Consider the following 17247-nt stretch of genomic DNA (forward strand, 5'->3'; position numbering starts at 1 on the left):
GAAAAAAATCAGTTAATCAAACAGAAAATATATATTCAGTCACTTCAAGTCAATTAGCATCCCAAAATACTAAATATTCTCTGGTTTCAATTTCTCAAATTGTAAGATTTGCTGCTTCTGCCTTTGATGTTTCATTGATTTGTGAACTCTGGTTGTTCAAAATAAGTAATTTTGTATGCCTCATCTTAGGCTCTGGGAAATTGTGAATGCTGACTATTTTATTACTCCTATAGACAAATTGAAAAACTAAATCAAGAAAATAATCAATACATTCATTGATCACGTAAGTTATTCTTATCTGGAGTCATATCACATTTTCTAGCCCAATTCTGAAAAAAAAACCAAATTAAAAAATTTGAATAAAAGCATTTAAAACTCAAAATAAACATAATGAAATAACATTTTATTTTCTTATTTATTGGGTTTAAAAAATAGATATTTAAAAAACCCCAAAAGTGATCACAACTAAAATGTGCACCTTTACCAGTCTGTATGCTCCACCTCCTCCTGACTGATGACCTGCTGAGCCTCCAGCTGGTTCAATTAGCAAGCAGCTTCAACAGTTTAAAACCCACCTGTGTTCAGTTGATACTCACTGGCTCAAAGGAAACAATGGCGAAGGTGTTTGTCATCCAAGGTAAGAAAACTTTTTGTTTTCCATTTAGATATATTTATTGATGTCTGATCTGATGATGTGGCTCTAAGTGGGATCTAACATTTTACCTCCTAGATTTGAAAAGCTTTGAGTGTTCATCTCCATCAGAGCTTGACAAGAAGTTTTATGGTGAACAAAGTTTGCTGTCTGCTTTGGCACTGGAGCAACTGTCCACGTCAAGAGTGTCAAATGACACAATGGCTGAGGGATCAGACTCCAAGCTGTCCATTTTGGCTTCCCTCTGCCTGTCATCGGACCCTATTTCTCCCTGTCAGGCCTCTTCAGTGAACAACTTCAGCACTCAAGACACTGACAATTGTCACCTGACTTTGCCTTCACACAGACAATCCTCCACTCCCCACATGCTCCTTCAAAAGCAAAAAAAAGCTCCTTTTTCTGACCAGTCCTACAGTGATCTCATTGCATCTCAAATGTCATGGGATGTGTCTTTGATTAAATCAGAAAACAACAGCTCCATACCCTGCATGGAGTCCAGTGCTCTGGAGTCAACATGGAGTCCAAAACCCCAATCTGCGCAACATTCACTTGCTGAATTGTCTCCCTGACGTGGCTGAGAATGTCCCTCTGAACATGCACTTAACATGGAAAAATTCAGAGCTTTGAAAGGAAGAAGTGATGTTTTCAGCTTTTTGTGTCTGTATCAGTGATAAATCAAACAGGATTTAAAAGACTGGATGTGCATGTGAAGGTAAGCTTTTCTTTTTTATTATCACTATAATCTAGTGAAACATGCTAATCCATGTTTAACTTGTACATTCTGTTTTCACAGGATCAATGTGTGAGGATTTCTGCAGTGCTTCCAATGATTTCATGTTTTTAAAGATCTGAATCTTCAAATAAAAGTATCAAAGACTTTATTTTGCTTTAGTGTATTGTACATGTTTTTTCTGAAATTAAATATGGAAAGGTATAAAAACAACTTTGAGATATACGTATATATACAGATTGTAAAACTGTACCCAAGATGATGCCACATCGTCCACGGCTACTGCAATAGTCCCTTCTCTTTAACTGAAGAACATATTCATCTGCTTGGTCACGTTGCAGTATAGTGAAAAGGCAGAGGTGAAAATCGAATGTTTCTTGAATCCAATCACATCAGAGTAAAGGGTGCCTCTGTGTCAGCATCATGCTCCTGCAGGGGGGGGGGTACATTTTAGAACACGCCTTCAACAGAATTGATATTTTATAGCTGTAGTTGTTAAAACATTTCCTGAAACTGATATCTGTATCTGATTTAGAACCACATATGAAAGTGGCCCTGATCTGATCAGAAAACATGTGATTTGTGCTGTTCACACTGACATTTAATAATCACATCAGAGTCACATGAGGGGAAAAAAACAGATTTGAGCCACTTGGTATGTGAACGTAGCATCAGGCAATCCTGATTCATCGTTCAGCTGCGATGCCTGGATTGACCACAGTTCACGACCACTGATTGACAGCTACATTAGCAACTCCTTGGCTCTGATTTGTTTTCCATGAGCCATAGTAGATTCCAGCAAATGTGATTAGAATATTTTACACACTGTCTCATATAATGCTGTATAGTAGTAGTAGTAGTAGTAGTAGTAGTAGTAGTAGTTACATTTTCAGCAAATATGATCAAACTTATCTTTAGAAAAAGTTAGCAACTACAGATTTTAAGTTAGTAAGATTAAAGTTTAAAAGGTTCTCACCTGATTGAGTTTCTTGAACTCTACAACTTGGAAGAAAATGTGTTCCAATATGTGCTTGGCATCCCTCTGATCTTTATCCAACTTTGGAGTCACCCCCAGAATTTCACCACATTTCCGCACGTAGAATTCAAGATCATCGTCTGTACCTGTAAACGGAACCCATTGCAATACATGACAATATAATATATATAATAGTCCTGAACCTAAACCAGCTGATCACTTCATTTAGTAAATAACTGAACTTACATTTATTGGTGAGCTGTGCAAGGCGCACTTTCTCAGAAGAGAAAGTTTCATCTAGGTCGAACAGGTCCAACATGGGAGGAGGCAAATCACTTAAGGCTGGTGGAAAGACCTAAAAGATATGACAACATCTGCTTCTGGGGTGAAACTTGTGGGCAAAATTTCTGATCCCTAAAGGTTTAATTTCTCTATGAATCTAGAAATGAATTGTGTGTATGTCAAAACTGTCTGGGACGGTAATGCAGGAGTGAACTTACAGCAGGTTGCAGCTGAGGCAGAGGCGTCTCAAACTGTGGTGTGATCAGCTGAAGTGGCTCGGCTTTCACATTAAGCTGCTTGTAAGCACTGCAGAAAAAAAACATTTTTTTAGCTATGAGAGAAAACATAGCAGTGCTGGAAAGATAGCCTTGTGTATTTTGCATTCTCACCTGATGACTTGGGGTAAAGTGTCAGTTGACAAGTTAAACAATGACATGTCAAAGAGAGAGGTGAAGTCCCTGGGGTTTTCGTCGCCCTCCTGTAAGCACACTCTGAGCTGTTCCGATAAGCACCCCGTGTCTGGCAGCATGGTGTAATCTGTGATCTGATGGGAAAAAAAAGATTTTCACTGGTTTTAACAGACATCACATAACCCCAGTCCCTACTTCCCTCCATTGACTCCCTGTTCATTTTAGAACTGATTTTAAGATTTGTCTGATCACTTTAAAAGCTTGTTTGGGTCTGGCCCCGAGGTACATAACAAAAATGTTGACCCCTTATGTGCCATGTTCGCAGCCTGAGATCCTCGGGTGGGACCCTTCTGGCCGTTTCAAGGTCGAGGGTTAAAACTAAAGGTGACCATGCCTTTGCCATCAGGGCCCCTCGGCTTTAGAACAACCTGCCCGAGGAGATAAGGCTCGCAGAATCAGTGACTTCTTGCAAATCACTTCTTAAAACCCATTTTTTAGACTAGCTTTTATGTAATGTCATCTATTTTAATTCATATATTTTAGTTTATTTTTAAATTTATTCTTTTATTCTGTCTCAATTGTGTTTAATTCTATTATTGGTACTATTATTTACAGCTAATATTCTTTGAATTGTATTTACTCTTATTGGTATGGGCTGTTATTGTTAATTTTGATTTTTAATTGTTTATCTCTTGTTTAATCCTACTTTAATTTTTTTAAAATTTTGTCTGGCCTTAGATTGGCATTATTGTTTTTCTCTTATATTTATGTTGCCTCTGCAAGAAACCTGTCTTGCTTTTGCTTTGCCTTGTTTGACAAAGCACTTTGTGAACTCTGTTTTTAAAGGTGCTATATAAATGAAGTTATTATTATTATTATTATCATAAGATGGATGTAAGATAATTTAGAAGGCTATATTAGCATCGCCATTCTCCTATCACGTATACTTCCTCACCTCTGGGTCTTCGGCATCAATCTGATTCAGCTGGATATTATCAGCCATGAGCCACTGGAGCACAACATCCTGGAATGAAAAAGAATGACAGGCCGTCACATGACGCTTCAAAATATTCCACCGGAGAGCACAGTACTCTTCGACCTTTCGGATGTGTTGACAAAAACAAATCTTAAAGCATCAGCTACACTCACCATGATTTTACTGTTCTCCTCTTTGTCTATGTACTGGTCACTGAACATGTGGCAGGAACCCAACACCACCAACTTCCCAGCCTCCTTCATAGGAGATAAAACTTCTTTTAACATCATCTCACAGGTATACACACGCGATATATTGTCTGTGAATGAGTATGAAAACTACATTGTGCCTCTGACCTTCCCCTGATGGAAGGCCAGGACAGGCCTGTTGAGCGGGAAGCAGACGGAGCCAGTTGATAGAACAGCCACAGCAGGCTTCATCACACTCAGCGTGGCTCCGTAGGGATACACAAATGTAAGAGCTCTATGCAAATAAAGACAAAAAAGCTTTTTTTAGAACCCATCCAAAATACTACATGTTGTGCTTAATGTAGAAGATGGGAATATAAACGGGAATCATTTACTGTGCGTTGTTTCCAACATTTTCATCATCGATGATTCCTGTCACTACTTTGCCAGCAGCCCGACTGATCTCTCTGCAAAAGAGAAAGGCAGAACATTTTTACTCTGACGTACATCAGCTGATAATCTATTCAAAAGTTGTACATTTATTACAACTACATTTAACGGTGCAGTGTGTAAGATTTCAGGGGATATACTGACAGATATTGAATATAATAAGATTGTTTTCTTTAGTCAATAATCACCAGAGAATAAGAATAATTGTGTTTTAATTTATATCGTCATACAGCGTGTGATTGTCCACAGAGTCCGCAGTTTTCTCGACAGTAGCCCAGAATGGACACACCAAATTCTGGCTGTAGATAGGACCATTTGTGTTTTTGTGTATTCACGTTGGTACCCAATTGTGCAGTCCCTCTGTGGTGAGCAAAACAATGTTGGAAAAACACTGATTTCTAACTTAAAATTGCCTTTTTTTCAGTGTTTTTAACGCTATTTATCACCAGATCCTTTTTTGGAGAGGAAGAGACCTCTGCAGATAATTCAGCTCCTTGTAAAAACCTCCTGAACGCCTGGATCTTACGTTATCAGAGAAAAAAGGTGAGAGCACCACAGCGGGTGCTGGAGCTGCATCAGTGTAACAGAATTGCTGATGTTTAAAGTGAAACAGATTTATTCAGTGTTTTTACTTGTTTAAATCACCCGGTCCATTTGTTTTGGAGAGGAAGAGACCGCTGCGGATTTTTCAGCTCCCTGTAAAACCTCCTGAATAATGAAAACTGAAGGAATCATAACTGGGAGTTCACATTTGGCACGAGGGAAGTTTTTAGCTGGTTGCAATCTGCAATCCTCACAACTAGATGGCACTAAATCTGATACACTGTTTCTTCAAATACATCATATATTACGGCTACAGACACTCTTGGACTACTGTAATGGAATATACAGTATAATATGGGTGTATTTGTGTGAAAAAGATATACGCCGTAAGGACAAACCTGTTCAATACACCATTGGACACAAGCGCCTCTTTAGGATGGAAGTATTTATAGTACACATTCCTCACAACAGTATCTTTGGCAGTGATGGAGATAGAGAGAAAAAAAACACAGCTTTTAAAACAAATGCAACAACATCTATAACACAGATGAGTTTAACTGTCTTTTCATCAAATATAAATATTCACCACTGTTGACCATTATTCCAAACTCTTCCAGGAGAAAGTTGATGTTCGTGTCATATTTTATTTCCCCTCCTTCACCGAGCATCACCAGGACGTTCCCTCCTCCGTCCAAGTAGTGCTTTAGTACCTCCAGCTAAAATAACATGGGACAACAAAGTAAAAATGTGCCTGTTTGAAAACCAGAGGACATATTCTTAAAAAAGGAGCACAAATGTGGCTGTGGCTTCCTATTTCTACCATCTCCCACACCAAGAGTTAGTTCATTGAAATAAACAAAACATGCTTGTTATTTTTTACTTAGGGACTGTGTGTTATTTATGAGAGGGGAAGGGGTGGTGCAAAAAGGGGGAGGCATTATAAATATGATATATTTCACACAATATATATTTTTGAGCACTAGGGAGGAGATTGTTTTTTTTTTACTTTGCTCAGGGGGTGGGTATACAACTCTAAATGGCTGTATTTTGTATTTATTTACCAAATGTATGCCATTTATCATGGCCAGATCGTAAACCATTGGATTTTCAAATTTGCAGCGTTTATATAACACATTATATGCAACAAACACCTCCATCTGAAAAATTACATAATTAAAAATAAACCATGTGTACAAACTAAGCAGCACGCATTTTTAACTCCAGGACTTGGTCTTCAACTTTTCACTTTCACATATCAAAGGATACGTTTTTAAAATCTAATCAGTAATTTATGGGGGAGGGCGAGTCATCGCTTCCCCTTGCTTACTTGGCAAGGCTCAAGGAAAAATATTTGTTGCTTTGGATAGGGTAAAACAAACAAACAAACAAAACAAAAACCACCCCGAGCCACTTCCCTCCTCTGAAAAATAAGAACAGTCTCTTAACAAGTAAGCTTTTTCCTTTGTTTGACACATCACCTCCGATGCTGTAAACTTCTCCCTTGGGCCTGCAGTTATCCACAACTTGACACCCTTCATCCTCTCCATAGACAGCTCCTCCTTCATGCTAGGAGAGACAGCATTTATCTTGCATGTGGATAAGTACTGCAATACTATTTGATCTGTGTAGTTAAACTAGAGAAAGCAGCCATAAACATCTATAATAATTAGTGTTACGCCACAAACACTTTACCTTTGGATCTTCCATTGAGCTCTTAGTCGTTTGTGCATGGATTTGTATCCATTGTTCGTGGTAAACAGCTCTCTTTTTGAAACATTGAAGACGACAATGTTGTGCTGTTCCTTTTCCATTCTGTACCTGATTCACCCACCGAAGTTGGCTCTTATTTGTATTCGTACACCTACAAACAGTTTGCAACTACAAGTTAGATTACATTTCATTAGCTATAAACTGCCCTTGTTGATGTCAAGTTACATTGTTAACGCTACTGTCTTAGCTAAATGTGAATGTAGTTATTCACAGGCTTTACGCGACATTTAGCCATTATTTAACTACAGAAAAAAAAAGGTTAATGATCTCTGAAGTAACTGGTTAAGCGCCTATCGTACGCTAGCAACCCGTTAGCAAACATAGCTAATTTAGCTATTTAGTAACACGCTACGTTACAATAGCACTGTAGCTAACAGCCAAGCGTCATTACCGAGTGGTCATTATCTTACATTAGCGTTCAGTGTTTGCTTTTATTTAGTTTTTCCCTATCTATTAGCTAAAAGAAAGTTAATGTAAAAGCGTTGCTCCGAGTTACCTTACAAGCTCCTCTAGCAGTGATGCATGATGGGAGGAAAGTGGTAACCAAGGGCGCTTACCACATAACAACCAAGTGGTGCAGCGGGGTGGGGGAAAAACACGTAAGGGACTGTTCTTTATTCATCAGAGGAGAGGGTGGCTGGGGTTTGACTTTTTAATTTTTAACCTCCACTATTTTTCTTTGAGCCTCCCTGAGTGGTTGGGGTGAATGCATGACCCTCCCTCCACCATAAATTAGTTAGGACTGTCTGTAATTTTAAAATCCATTGATAATTTCAGTTTTTACCATGGATGCGTTTACATCTTCTGGCTATGATAAATGTTGTTATTTTGTCTATTTTAAAAGAAAACATAAAAAAAAAAAATGTCTTCTTTAATAACATTTATTGAATTTCTGCCCAACACAAAACAAAACTGATGTCCCTGTCCAGTGTTATTTGTTTTGACATGCCTCTCTCTTTTTGCACCACTTCCTCACCTCTCATAAGTAATAAAGAGTCCCCACCTTACACTCCATCCAATACTCATTTTTAATGTCGTTACAGTATGTTTAAGGAAAACCAAGGCCCTTAAATTCAGCCATACTCTACAAGTGCAAAGGTTCCTGGTTAATATTTCGTGTAGATCTTGTCATGCATACGAATTTCATCAAGCTCTCTTGTAAAAAAAATAAATAAATAAAAATGAACACAGTTCAAGGTTGTTCTGCAGAAGGAAAAATCTGTACAGATTCGTCCTGTCCTGTTTCACAGTCATTTTTTTCTTGTTTTAAGTTTAGTGGCTATCTCATTTTAAGTTGGTGGATCAGGTCGTGGATCCAGATTCCGTTTACCTCCTTTATTCTCTTGAACAGGTAGCTCTTCACTCACTATTAAGAAAACCTTCAGGACAGCTGCTTGTAGTTGCATGTGCTAGACAGGCATACAACATTTATGTCATTTCGTTTTCTACTTCGTGGAACTGTCAGACAAATCAATTTTTTTGGTCATCTCTTTACACAAGCAAGCTCAGTGGCAGCAAATTAATGTCGATGCCTACCATATAAATGCATGATACCTTTCCAAAAAGTGATCAAAAAATGTCCGTAGTTTGTTTTTCTTTATTGTGTCATCGTGAAAAGTGACCTGTAAGAATTGTCACACTTTAAAACTTAAAGCTGCACCCTTACAGAAGAATTTGGTCTTGACGTTGTTGAATTTTACATATAAGCATGAATGAAGATGCAAATTCATTAATTTAATTTAATGTAACTTTTCTTTGTGAGAAACAAACACTTTTCACCTAAGAAATCACAAGCATTCATTTATTAGAACCTTTTAATTTTTCATTAGCTGGAAATACAAAATATAGCTTTGATTATATATTATATTAAACATTTAATGTATAAAAAATCAAACATAATTTCAATGACTGGAATTCAAATAAATAAAACTTAAAGATGTCTTGTGAATGTGCTTATAGTTTGCTGGACTCTGTGACTGGCCTCACTCTCAGGACGCCCTCCTGTGAACACGAGGCAGCCAGCACCCCGTCTCTCCTCCACAGGCGGCCTTGAACCAGTCCCCTGCTGCCCCCTGCGGGACACAACACACACCACATATTAGGCTTAATCCTTTGAAACCTGGAGCCACATCACTGTACTTGTACTGCATTCAGATACCTTTCATAAGAATTTAAACTTTGGAACACTGAGCAAATTGGGTTGATTTTTTAAAAGGGGAAAAAAGGCAATGAGTATCTTGGTGATGAATGTCTGTGGTTAGTAAATTTAGAATTTTTTTTTTTTAAAGGAAAAAAAATCCTGACATCTACACTTCTTATCATCTTATCATAATTCTATTTTTTTCTAAAATTATTTTGCAGGACAATTTTATTCTTAAGCTATTTTTTTCAGGTCATTCCCCTGTTTTTTCCCCTTTATTTTCCTGTTATTGTTGTCTTTTTGGGGCTAATTTTCAGATAATTTTCATGTACTTTTTTAATAAATTCTTCCTAATTTCAGGGTCATTTCCTTTTAAGCTGCTTTTTGCCTTCTTCCCATGTTTCTGAAAGAACTCAAGCCAGTTTGCACAGTTTTCTAAGGGTTAAAGCATAATGGGAAGAGGTGTCATTCATGTGCGAGCTTTTGATAAGCACTGCTGAAACTGATAGTAAGCCACACTAGTAACATACAAAAAAATACATATTCAGGAATATACAGAAATTGGTGGCTGTATTTAGAAACTTTCTGCCAGAGTTGTGACCAAGTTCAAACTCAAGACACACAAGTCCCAAATAAAGTCCCAAGTAAGATAAGAGTAAAACTGATTACATATTAAATTCACAGCAATCATGAATACTATTTAAAATTTGTATTTATTTTCCCAAACCAAGTTTTTTGGAAGTTGTGGCATATCCGTCTGTAATTTTTGACTCACCCTTTTTTGCATATTGCAATTAATTTTTTTGGTTTTTATAACTGGCGCTCAGTAACACAATGTTAGCACCTCACAGTTCTCTCCTGAAACTTGACTGGTTGGTTCAGACTGGTTCAAACAGAGCAGATCTGGGTAACTAAGATTCAAATTGTGAGTTATGACTTGAGTTAACATTAGTTGATCCAGGAAATGAGTTGATTTGTTGCACACTTTTTACATGACAAACCTTTTCATCTTTGGGTTGGGGGGTAGGTATTAAATATTTTCAGATCAAAAGGTTCAAGTCTAAGTGAAGTCACAAGTCATTGGTGTAAAAGTCGAATTTGTGTTGCAAGTCTTGTGATTTTGTCAAGTCTTAAATCATCAAATTTGTGAGTTGGGTCTGACTTAAGTCCAAGTCATGTGCCTCAAGTCCATGCTCCATGAGCAGATGAATGTGGAGCAGAGTGAGGACTCTGTGGTGCACTCAGCTCACAGTGGCATTCAGACAGGTGAGTACGACAACAACTCTCCAGATGAGAATGTCAACAACCACTGCGTTGCCAAGCAACAAACAAACAAACAAACAAACTCTCTCTCCTCTGCTGTGTGTCTGCAGCTGCTGTGCAGTTTATCACAGTATACAGCTCCATGTTGTGTGCCTTGGTGATGATTTTATTCTGCTTTTGATTAAATAAGATGAATCAATTTTTTTTGTGTAGATTAATATTGTTTTTTGCACCTGTCGCTGGTGTCCATAAACTTGTTATTTATTGTTTTTCATTTTTGTGTGTTTTGTCTCTTTGGTGGTTAATTCTAGTTCAGCTTAACTGATTGACAATCAGTTGTATGTACAAGCTGAACAGAAACTGAATTATTGCCTAAAAATGCCGTGTCCCCTTTAAAAAGTAATGCAGGAAAAAGTACTCAAAGTACCTTTTAACTGACTTACACTTTTTACTTTTACTTACTTTACTTTTACCAACTTGTAATAAATAATAATTATAATACATTTTATTTACAGAGCACTTTTCAAGGAGCTCAAAGACATTTTACAGAAGTAAAAAAAAAGATCATATAATAGAATTAAGTAAAATACTAACCTAACTAAAATACACAATAAAATACATGCAACATCTATACATGGCATTAATTACACATTAAAAGGCAAACTTGTTTACTTTTTTATTAAGTTTCTACACAAGAACTTTTTTTTAACTTAGCTAAAATCTCTTTTCAATTACAGTTCTTTTCTTAAGTACGAGATTCTAGTAGTCTCTGTATCTCTAATCCTAAAAGGCCACTGTGAAAGCATCTGTGGGTAAATAAATCAATGACCCCAACACTGTATAAATACATATAAGTGCATGTGCATCTTGTATTTAGCAGGCAGTGACTATTATTTGTAGGCCCTTTCCAATACAGCAACTAAATGACCCATAACTTAGAGTGAAACTGCACTCCTTGCAGAGGCACACTTGCCAATCCCAAGACATAAAACGACAATGTTGATTACAGTGTCACCTTTTTTTTTTATCTGTAATGTTCAGGTTTGCTTGAAACACAAGGGTTCTTAAAGATTCAGGTTATGGAAAGCATCAGGTTTTGAGTGTTGAAAAGGCCCATATGAGATGCAGTCACAGACAGAACGACATTAAGCACAGCAGATCGAAAGTGAAGAAGACACTGACCTGCCCACGGGCTCTCACACTCATACAACATCCACTCATCGCTGCGGAAAGTGTTGTGGAACCACATGGCGTGGTCCAGGGAGGCTGAGAAGTGGGCTCTGTAGTTGGGATAAGGCAGCAGCGCTGTGCCCAGGAATGCAAAGTCTGATACATAAGCAGCAACGCAGCAATGCAACTTCATGTTGCCCTCACCTGCATAAATACACAAACAAAATTCAGAAACAAACACTCTTCAGATTGTATCATACATGGTATACTGAGCTTAGATTTACATTTTGGGTTATTTGCATATATTTGTGACTATTTTATTATTTGCCCAGTGTTTAAAATTATATGCCAACTGAATTTTAAACCTCAAAATTTGCTCTACTTATATATCCCAGGTGTATGTAACTGTGCTACATGCTATATCTTATTTTGGCTGCTGCAGTCATTCAATTTTCTGAGAGTACCATACACCCACCCAATGTGGTAAACAAGGCAATTCACTATTTGTAATGTATGCAATGCACATGTGAATTTAATGCATTTTACCAATATATCCTCGTGCTCGCACCCAGAACAGCTTCTTCGGCTCACTTGCAGCGGATCTGTAAAAGTGTGGTGGGTTGACTGGCTTTATCTCAATAGGGACCTCATTTGCCAGCAGTTTATTAAGGCCTTGTTTGGATTTCTCTGCCAGGTCTGGTTTACTGTGAAACAACACGAAGAAATACAGACCAACAGTGCTAAACTTCAAGATATTCAGTTTACAAAGACATGACGGAAACAGGCAGCAAATCATCACATCTGTAAAGCTTTAATATTTGGAATTTTTGCTTGAAAAATTTGCAGCAAGGATCGACTGATAACAGGAAATAGTTGAAATAATTTAGTCACAGCTAACTGATCTTAGAGGTTTACCTGAGATACAAATGAATAAGCTCCTCTACAGTGAGGAGGTCATCAGGCTGTGGGACCTGCGGCATGGTGAACTGGTGCTGCAGGGGACTCGGCTGCAGCATCTGGAAGGACGCTTGGCAGATAAATATCGGCTGCCCATGCTGGATGGCCTTCACCGAGCGTACCGTGAAACTGCGACCATCTCTTGTGCGATCCACCTGGTACAGCACTGGAATCTTAGGATCCCCTGAAAAACGCCCAAAGGAAAGTTGTAAGGAAACAGTAACTGAGATAGACTCTGGCTAATTTACAAGACATTATCATTATGACAGGATTGCTTTCATTTGTGGCCTTTAGGTTCACAAATGCTGATAAAACTAACTGTAATCAAACTCCCGCTACTGCTCTAGTCTTCTGTAGTTTCATTCATTCTGTCAAAGATCATTTGCATGAACAATGGTTCCCCTTTTCAACATCTGACTTGCACTATCTCTGGCCAGCACACGTAAAAATCATACTATAGCTTACCTGTTCGTACAAAGTAGCAGTGCAGAGAATGGACATAGAGATTATCGCTGACTGATTTAGCAGCAGCAACAAGGGCCTGTCCGACTATTTGACCGCCGAACAAACGCTGAGTGCGGGGAACCCAGTGGTGCGTCCCTCTGGGGAAAAAACAAGAGACGCAATTGAAATGTAGGCAAAGCAGTCCAACTAGATGATGATTATGAGGCTTTGACAGTAAAGGTGATCATTGCATTGAAGTATGAAGTAGATTTTTGGAGCCAATACCAGTGTTGGCATATTAACATTTTCTGATATAGATGTATTGGTCAATGTATATATGCTGTTTAGAAGGACAGTGATTATGACCATATGAAATTTAAAGTGTTCAGTTTTGGAGAAGTTTAAAGTCAAAGTCACTCACTGAAATATTTAATCAGCCTACAGACACCATTTATAAAACACAAGGACATATTTTGATGATGTTCTAAACTGTTTGTTTAATTAAAACTCTCAGCAGATGAGCACCTCCTCCTTTTACAAGATTCATCTCTCACAAAAACGTTTGCAGCAGATAAAAAAGGGCAAGGTGAAGAGGAAACACAGCTGCCTCCAGGAGAAACACACCCTTTAGATTGACACCTTAATTTGATTGTCTGCTCTATTTTACTTCTTCCGTAATATGATTTAATGGTGTCATGTTTGGACTCCTTATGCCCTTTGTCTTACTTGCTTTGTGTTATGTGTTCCGTAATTTGATTTAATAAGGTCACATTTTGATTGATTGTGCCAAGCATCTGCTTAACCCTTAGGGACTGTTTGGCACATTTTACACATTTTTCATTCTGCTTTTTTAATACTATCATTTTGGCTGTGTATTTTTGTTTAATCTTGAAGTTTTCAGCTCAGCTGCTACAGTAAGTCTAAAATACACGGTGTAAACAAAATTGTTACATTCAAAATGTTGAGTGCAAAAAAAATGTAAATATGCACTGCATTAATTCTTAGTATCATTCTGGGCTTTTACCTTGTAATTTATAACTTACTGTGTTCCACGGATGACATGATTTTTACCCATAGTTGGCAAATGGAGAAAATACATGCTACTTCCACCAGGTGCACTTTCACAATCAATGTTGCTGAAAATCAATGACATATCCCAGGCTGTGACTATCCAAAAAAAATCTACCTAGCATGTCATATACTTTATAAACACACACATACACACACACACACATATATATAGTTTGTTTGTTTTTTGTGATTTTTTTAATCTAAAAACTTTGTACCATGTTGACATAAAGCGGGCATTTAAAGAGTTAAGATTTTGAAAATGAATGAATATTTGATATTTATGATTAGGATCAATGTTGGTTAAAAAAAAATCATATAACTGTAAAATATGAAAGCCTGATTTTGACATGCACATTTTGTGGAAGTAGCAGTGTGAGTGTGACTATTTGACACTGCACAAAATTTTTTAAATATCAGTGTTGCTCCAAATCGCTGACATATCTTTGGTAGTGATGATGGTGGTATCATAACAAAAACCTGGCATTTACATGGTGCAGCTTTTCATTCGGTTTGGCTGTTCCTATTTTGTTTTATAAAACAGGAACGACTTCAGACTTTAAGCGTTGTGCGTTTTAGGCTAGTTGCTGTTTTGAAAGCTAAGGTTACAACAGTAAAAAAAAACGTCAAACACTGGATAACTTTCACTAACTTCAAGTTGACGTGAATACTATTTGCAGGTGCTCATAATAACGATAATAACCGTGACAGGACATGAACGCAGCATTAAATTCTGAACTGTCGCTATGACGTCATGTCAATAAACTTTAGCCATGCAGCTAACCTGTAAAGGTCAACGTCGAGCTTTTCCAGGTTTAAAATGCTGGTAACCAGGACGCTTTTGAGGTCCTGGTCATGCTGACTTGATGGACCTTCCGTTCTCTCGTCTTCAGGTGATTTCGGGGACACGGTACCCCCCGGATAATCATTACTGTTGGTCAAATCGCTAGCGCTACCGCTTGCATCCGCTTCTCTCTTCGCCATGTTTTTTCTTCTTCTTTAACTTTACCGGCAGGCCACAAACCAGCGTTAGAGGTGCATGTCGCCACCTGCTGTACAAGAGTTCGTAACATCATGACTTGACTCAACATAAGTTATCAAATGAAAATGTAAGTAAGCTTCCTAAGTAAGCTATATTCTGGATATTAGAGCTGTTTTGTTTAATGTGTAAATAAAGCCCTGAACTCGTTTGCCCTTATCACTAACAGACCCTTACTGAGCAGAAAGAGACAGGTTCAATAAAAGGGATGAGAAATATAGCAGCATCACATTTTATAGGGAAGAGGATGGAGGGGTGAAAGGGGGTTAAAATGCTAACAGATGTCACCAGTGTGAGTTTTGGTTAAGACTTCATCCTCAGAATAAAACATGACCCAGATCTGGATCTAAACGCTGTCAACTCAAGCACGCTGGTTGGGACATTTCTAGTATCGACATGAAATAAGATTACTCACAGATGACTTGAACAGTAGCTAATGAAAATAATTTGATCCTTGAGAGCCCAACCCAAATCTGAAAGGCACAGTTTTGAAAAATGTAAAAGAAGTGCATTTTCTCGAAATTCGGCCTCCCCAGGATGGTTGACACAGTGGTTAGAGTGGTTAAAAAACATAGTGCCTAGTAAAACATACTTGCCTAGTTAACTTAACTAGCTTGACCCCCTGGGCTCACGCATCCTTAGGTGCTCTCTCCTCAGTGGTCCACAGTGGAAACTGGGAAATTTGTAATTTTGCCAGGTGAAATGGGTTTGAAACAAGCTCAAGGTTTGAAACACAAGCATTGTACTTCAGGTGGGAGTTCATCATTATTATTTAGATGATGATTAGCTGTTTTATTGCCCACCAGCTCTTGGTGCCCTGTGCGTGCAGTTTGATGTATGGTACATAGAGCTGAGACTGAGAATGTGGGTCCAGTTACAATTGATTTTAGATGGAGAAAGTCAAATTCAGCTCTTTGTGAGCAGTCAGAACCATAGGAGTGCTTAATTTAGCATACAGGTATACTTACGATACAGGTATATTCAAACTGAAGGCCTTGGACTCCTACATGGGGCTGCACTCCATCTCATTGTGCTGGTGTGTCACACAGAAAGCAAAATAAATAATATTCCAGGAAGAAAGCAAAGAGCAACAAGGAAGAAATTACCCCAAAAATGATCAAGAAACTGGTAAAAATAAAGTACAGGAAAATCACCTGAAAACTGGTTAAAAAAAAGAGAAAAACAAAACAAAACAGGGAAATGTCGGGCAAATCTGACAATCCCTACATCTACAAGAGTGCTGCATTATGTGGAACACATCTTACCAAGTTGCTCATTGCCTTTTGTCCCCTTATTTTTGAACAAAATTGCACCAATTTTCTCAGGGTTCAGAGGTTTAAATACTTGTCAAAAGCATCTCAAGGAAAGTGATGTTGCTCCAGGTTTCAAAGGGTAGAATTAGCTGAAGCCTTTGTCTTTTTTCCCTGCACTTTGTTAATTAGTAACAAGGTAGGAACTATAAACAATAGCCTACTGTCCAAACCACCCCTGAGTAAACCACCCCAGGGAGTTTGGATTTTTGTGCTAGCTACCAACAAAAGAGAAAACCAGTAACTCCAGCATCAACTTTCAGGCCAGAAAATCAGCTGACATTAAGTCTGTCACAAACATATGGTATTTACATGACAATGCATCTCAGGCAATGCTGCAGAGTAAGCAAAAGTAATTTAGCAAGTCGTGTGACAAATTAATTTTCACAGGGAGTAATTCAGTAAAGTAATGCATTACTTTTCATGAAGTAATGTAAAAATGCGTATCAGCCCCAACAACACAGCTCATCTCTAAGGCCAAGAAGTGCAATTTAAAAACATCTTCTTCCTGATATTGGATCCATATCTGCACAAACAGTATCTGTTTAACTTCCTTATGACTCACTCACTAGATCTTCATTTTTATTTCTTCCCCTGAATTCCGATGAATTGAAAATCCACACAGGGATTATAGGCTAAGTACGACCAATCTCCTTTACCTAAATCGCTTGCTGCTGCACCTCATATCCAGCCAAACTTGATTTTTATGTTTTCTCCCTTTTCTAGCATATAAACAAATAAAAACACTTGCCTAGTTAACTTAACTAGCTTGACCCCCTGGGCTCATGTATCCTTAGGTGCTCTCTCCTCAGTGGTCCACAGTGGAAACTGGGAAATTTGTAAATTTGCCAAGTGAAATGAATTTGAAACACGAGGACA

General features: G+C 38.0%; 3 protein-coding genes across 3 annotated transcripts; 1 reads left to right on the forward strand and 2 right to left on the reverse strand.

Annotated features, from left to right (window-relative positions):
- The first annotated feature begins 487 nt into the window (after nt 1–487).
- LOC121949039 (uncharacterized) lies at nt 488–1533 on the forward strand. Its single transcript, XM_088083880.1, has 3 exons — nt 488–637; nt 731–1364; nt 1446–1533. Exons 1-2 carry the CDS (start codon nt 493–495, stop codon nt 1219–1221), a joined length of 636 nt encoding a protein of 211 aa, XP_087940006.1. The 5' UTR covers nt 488–492; the 3' UTR covers nt 1222–1364; nt 1446–1533.
- ift52 (intraflagellar transport 52 homolog (Chlamydomonas)) lies at nt 1514–7574 on the reverse strand. The gene is made up of 14 exons (XM_042495811.2): nt 7474–7574; nt 6900–7068; nt 6686–6773; nt 5794–5923; nt 5606–5681; nt 4610–4681; nt 4383–4509; nt 4200–4283; nt 4006–4074; nt 3030–3184; nt 2859–2946; nt 2605–2713; nt 2359–2504; nt 1514–1811 (listed from the first exon to the last, which is right to left on the reverse strand). The coding sequence occupies exons 2-14, from the start codon at nt 7016–7018 to the stop codon at nt 1770–1772; spliced, it is 1305 nt and encodes a 434-aa protein (XP_042351745.2). The 5' UTR covers nt 7019–7068; nt 7474–7574; the 3' UTR covers nt 1514–1769.
- Nucleotides 7575–8560: 986 nt separating this feature from the next.
- On the reverse strand, nt 8561–15026 carry acot8 (acyl-CoA thioesterase 8). The gene is made up of 6 exons (XM_042496302.2): nt 14804–15026; nt 12973–13109; nt 12466–12691; nt 12097–12254; nt 11563–11754; nt 8561–9049 (listed from the first exon to the last, which is right to left on the reverse strand). The coding sequence occupies exons 1-6, from the start codon at nt 15001–15003 to the stop codon at nt 8931–8933; spliced, it is 1032 nt and encodes a 343-aa protein (XP_042352236.2). The 5' UTR covers nt 15004–15026; the 3' UTR covers nt 8561–8930.
- Between the last annotated feature and the right edge of the window lie 2221 nt (nt 15027–17247).

The sequence above is a fragment of the Plectropomus leopardus genome, chromosome 2 (assembly GCF_026936395.1).
Source record: "Plectropomus leopardus strain MGB_pleo_1.0 chromosome 2, ASM2693639v1, whole genome shotgun sequence".
Classification (NCBI taxonomy): Eukaryota; Metazoa; Chordata; class Actinopteri; order Perciformes; family Serranidae; genus Plectropomus; species Plectropomus leopardus.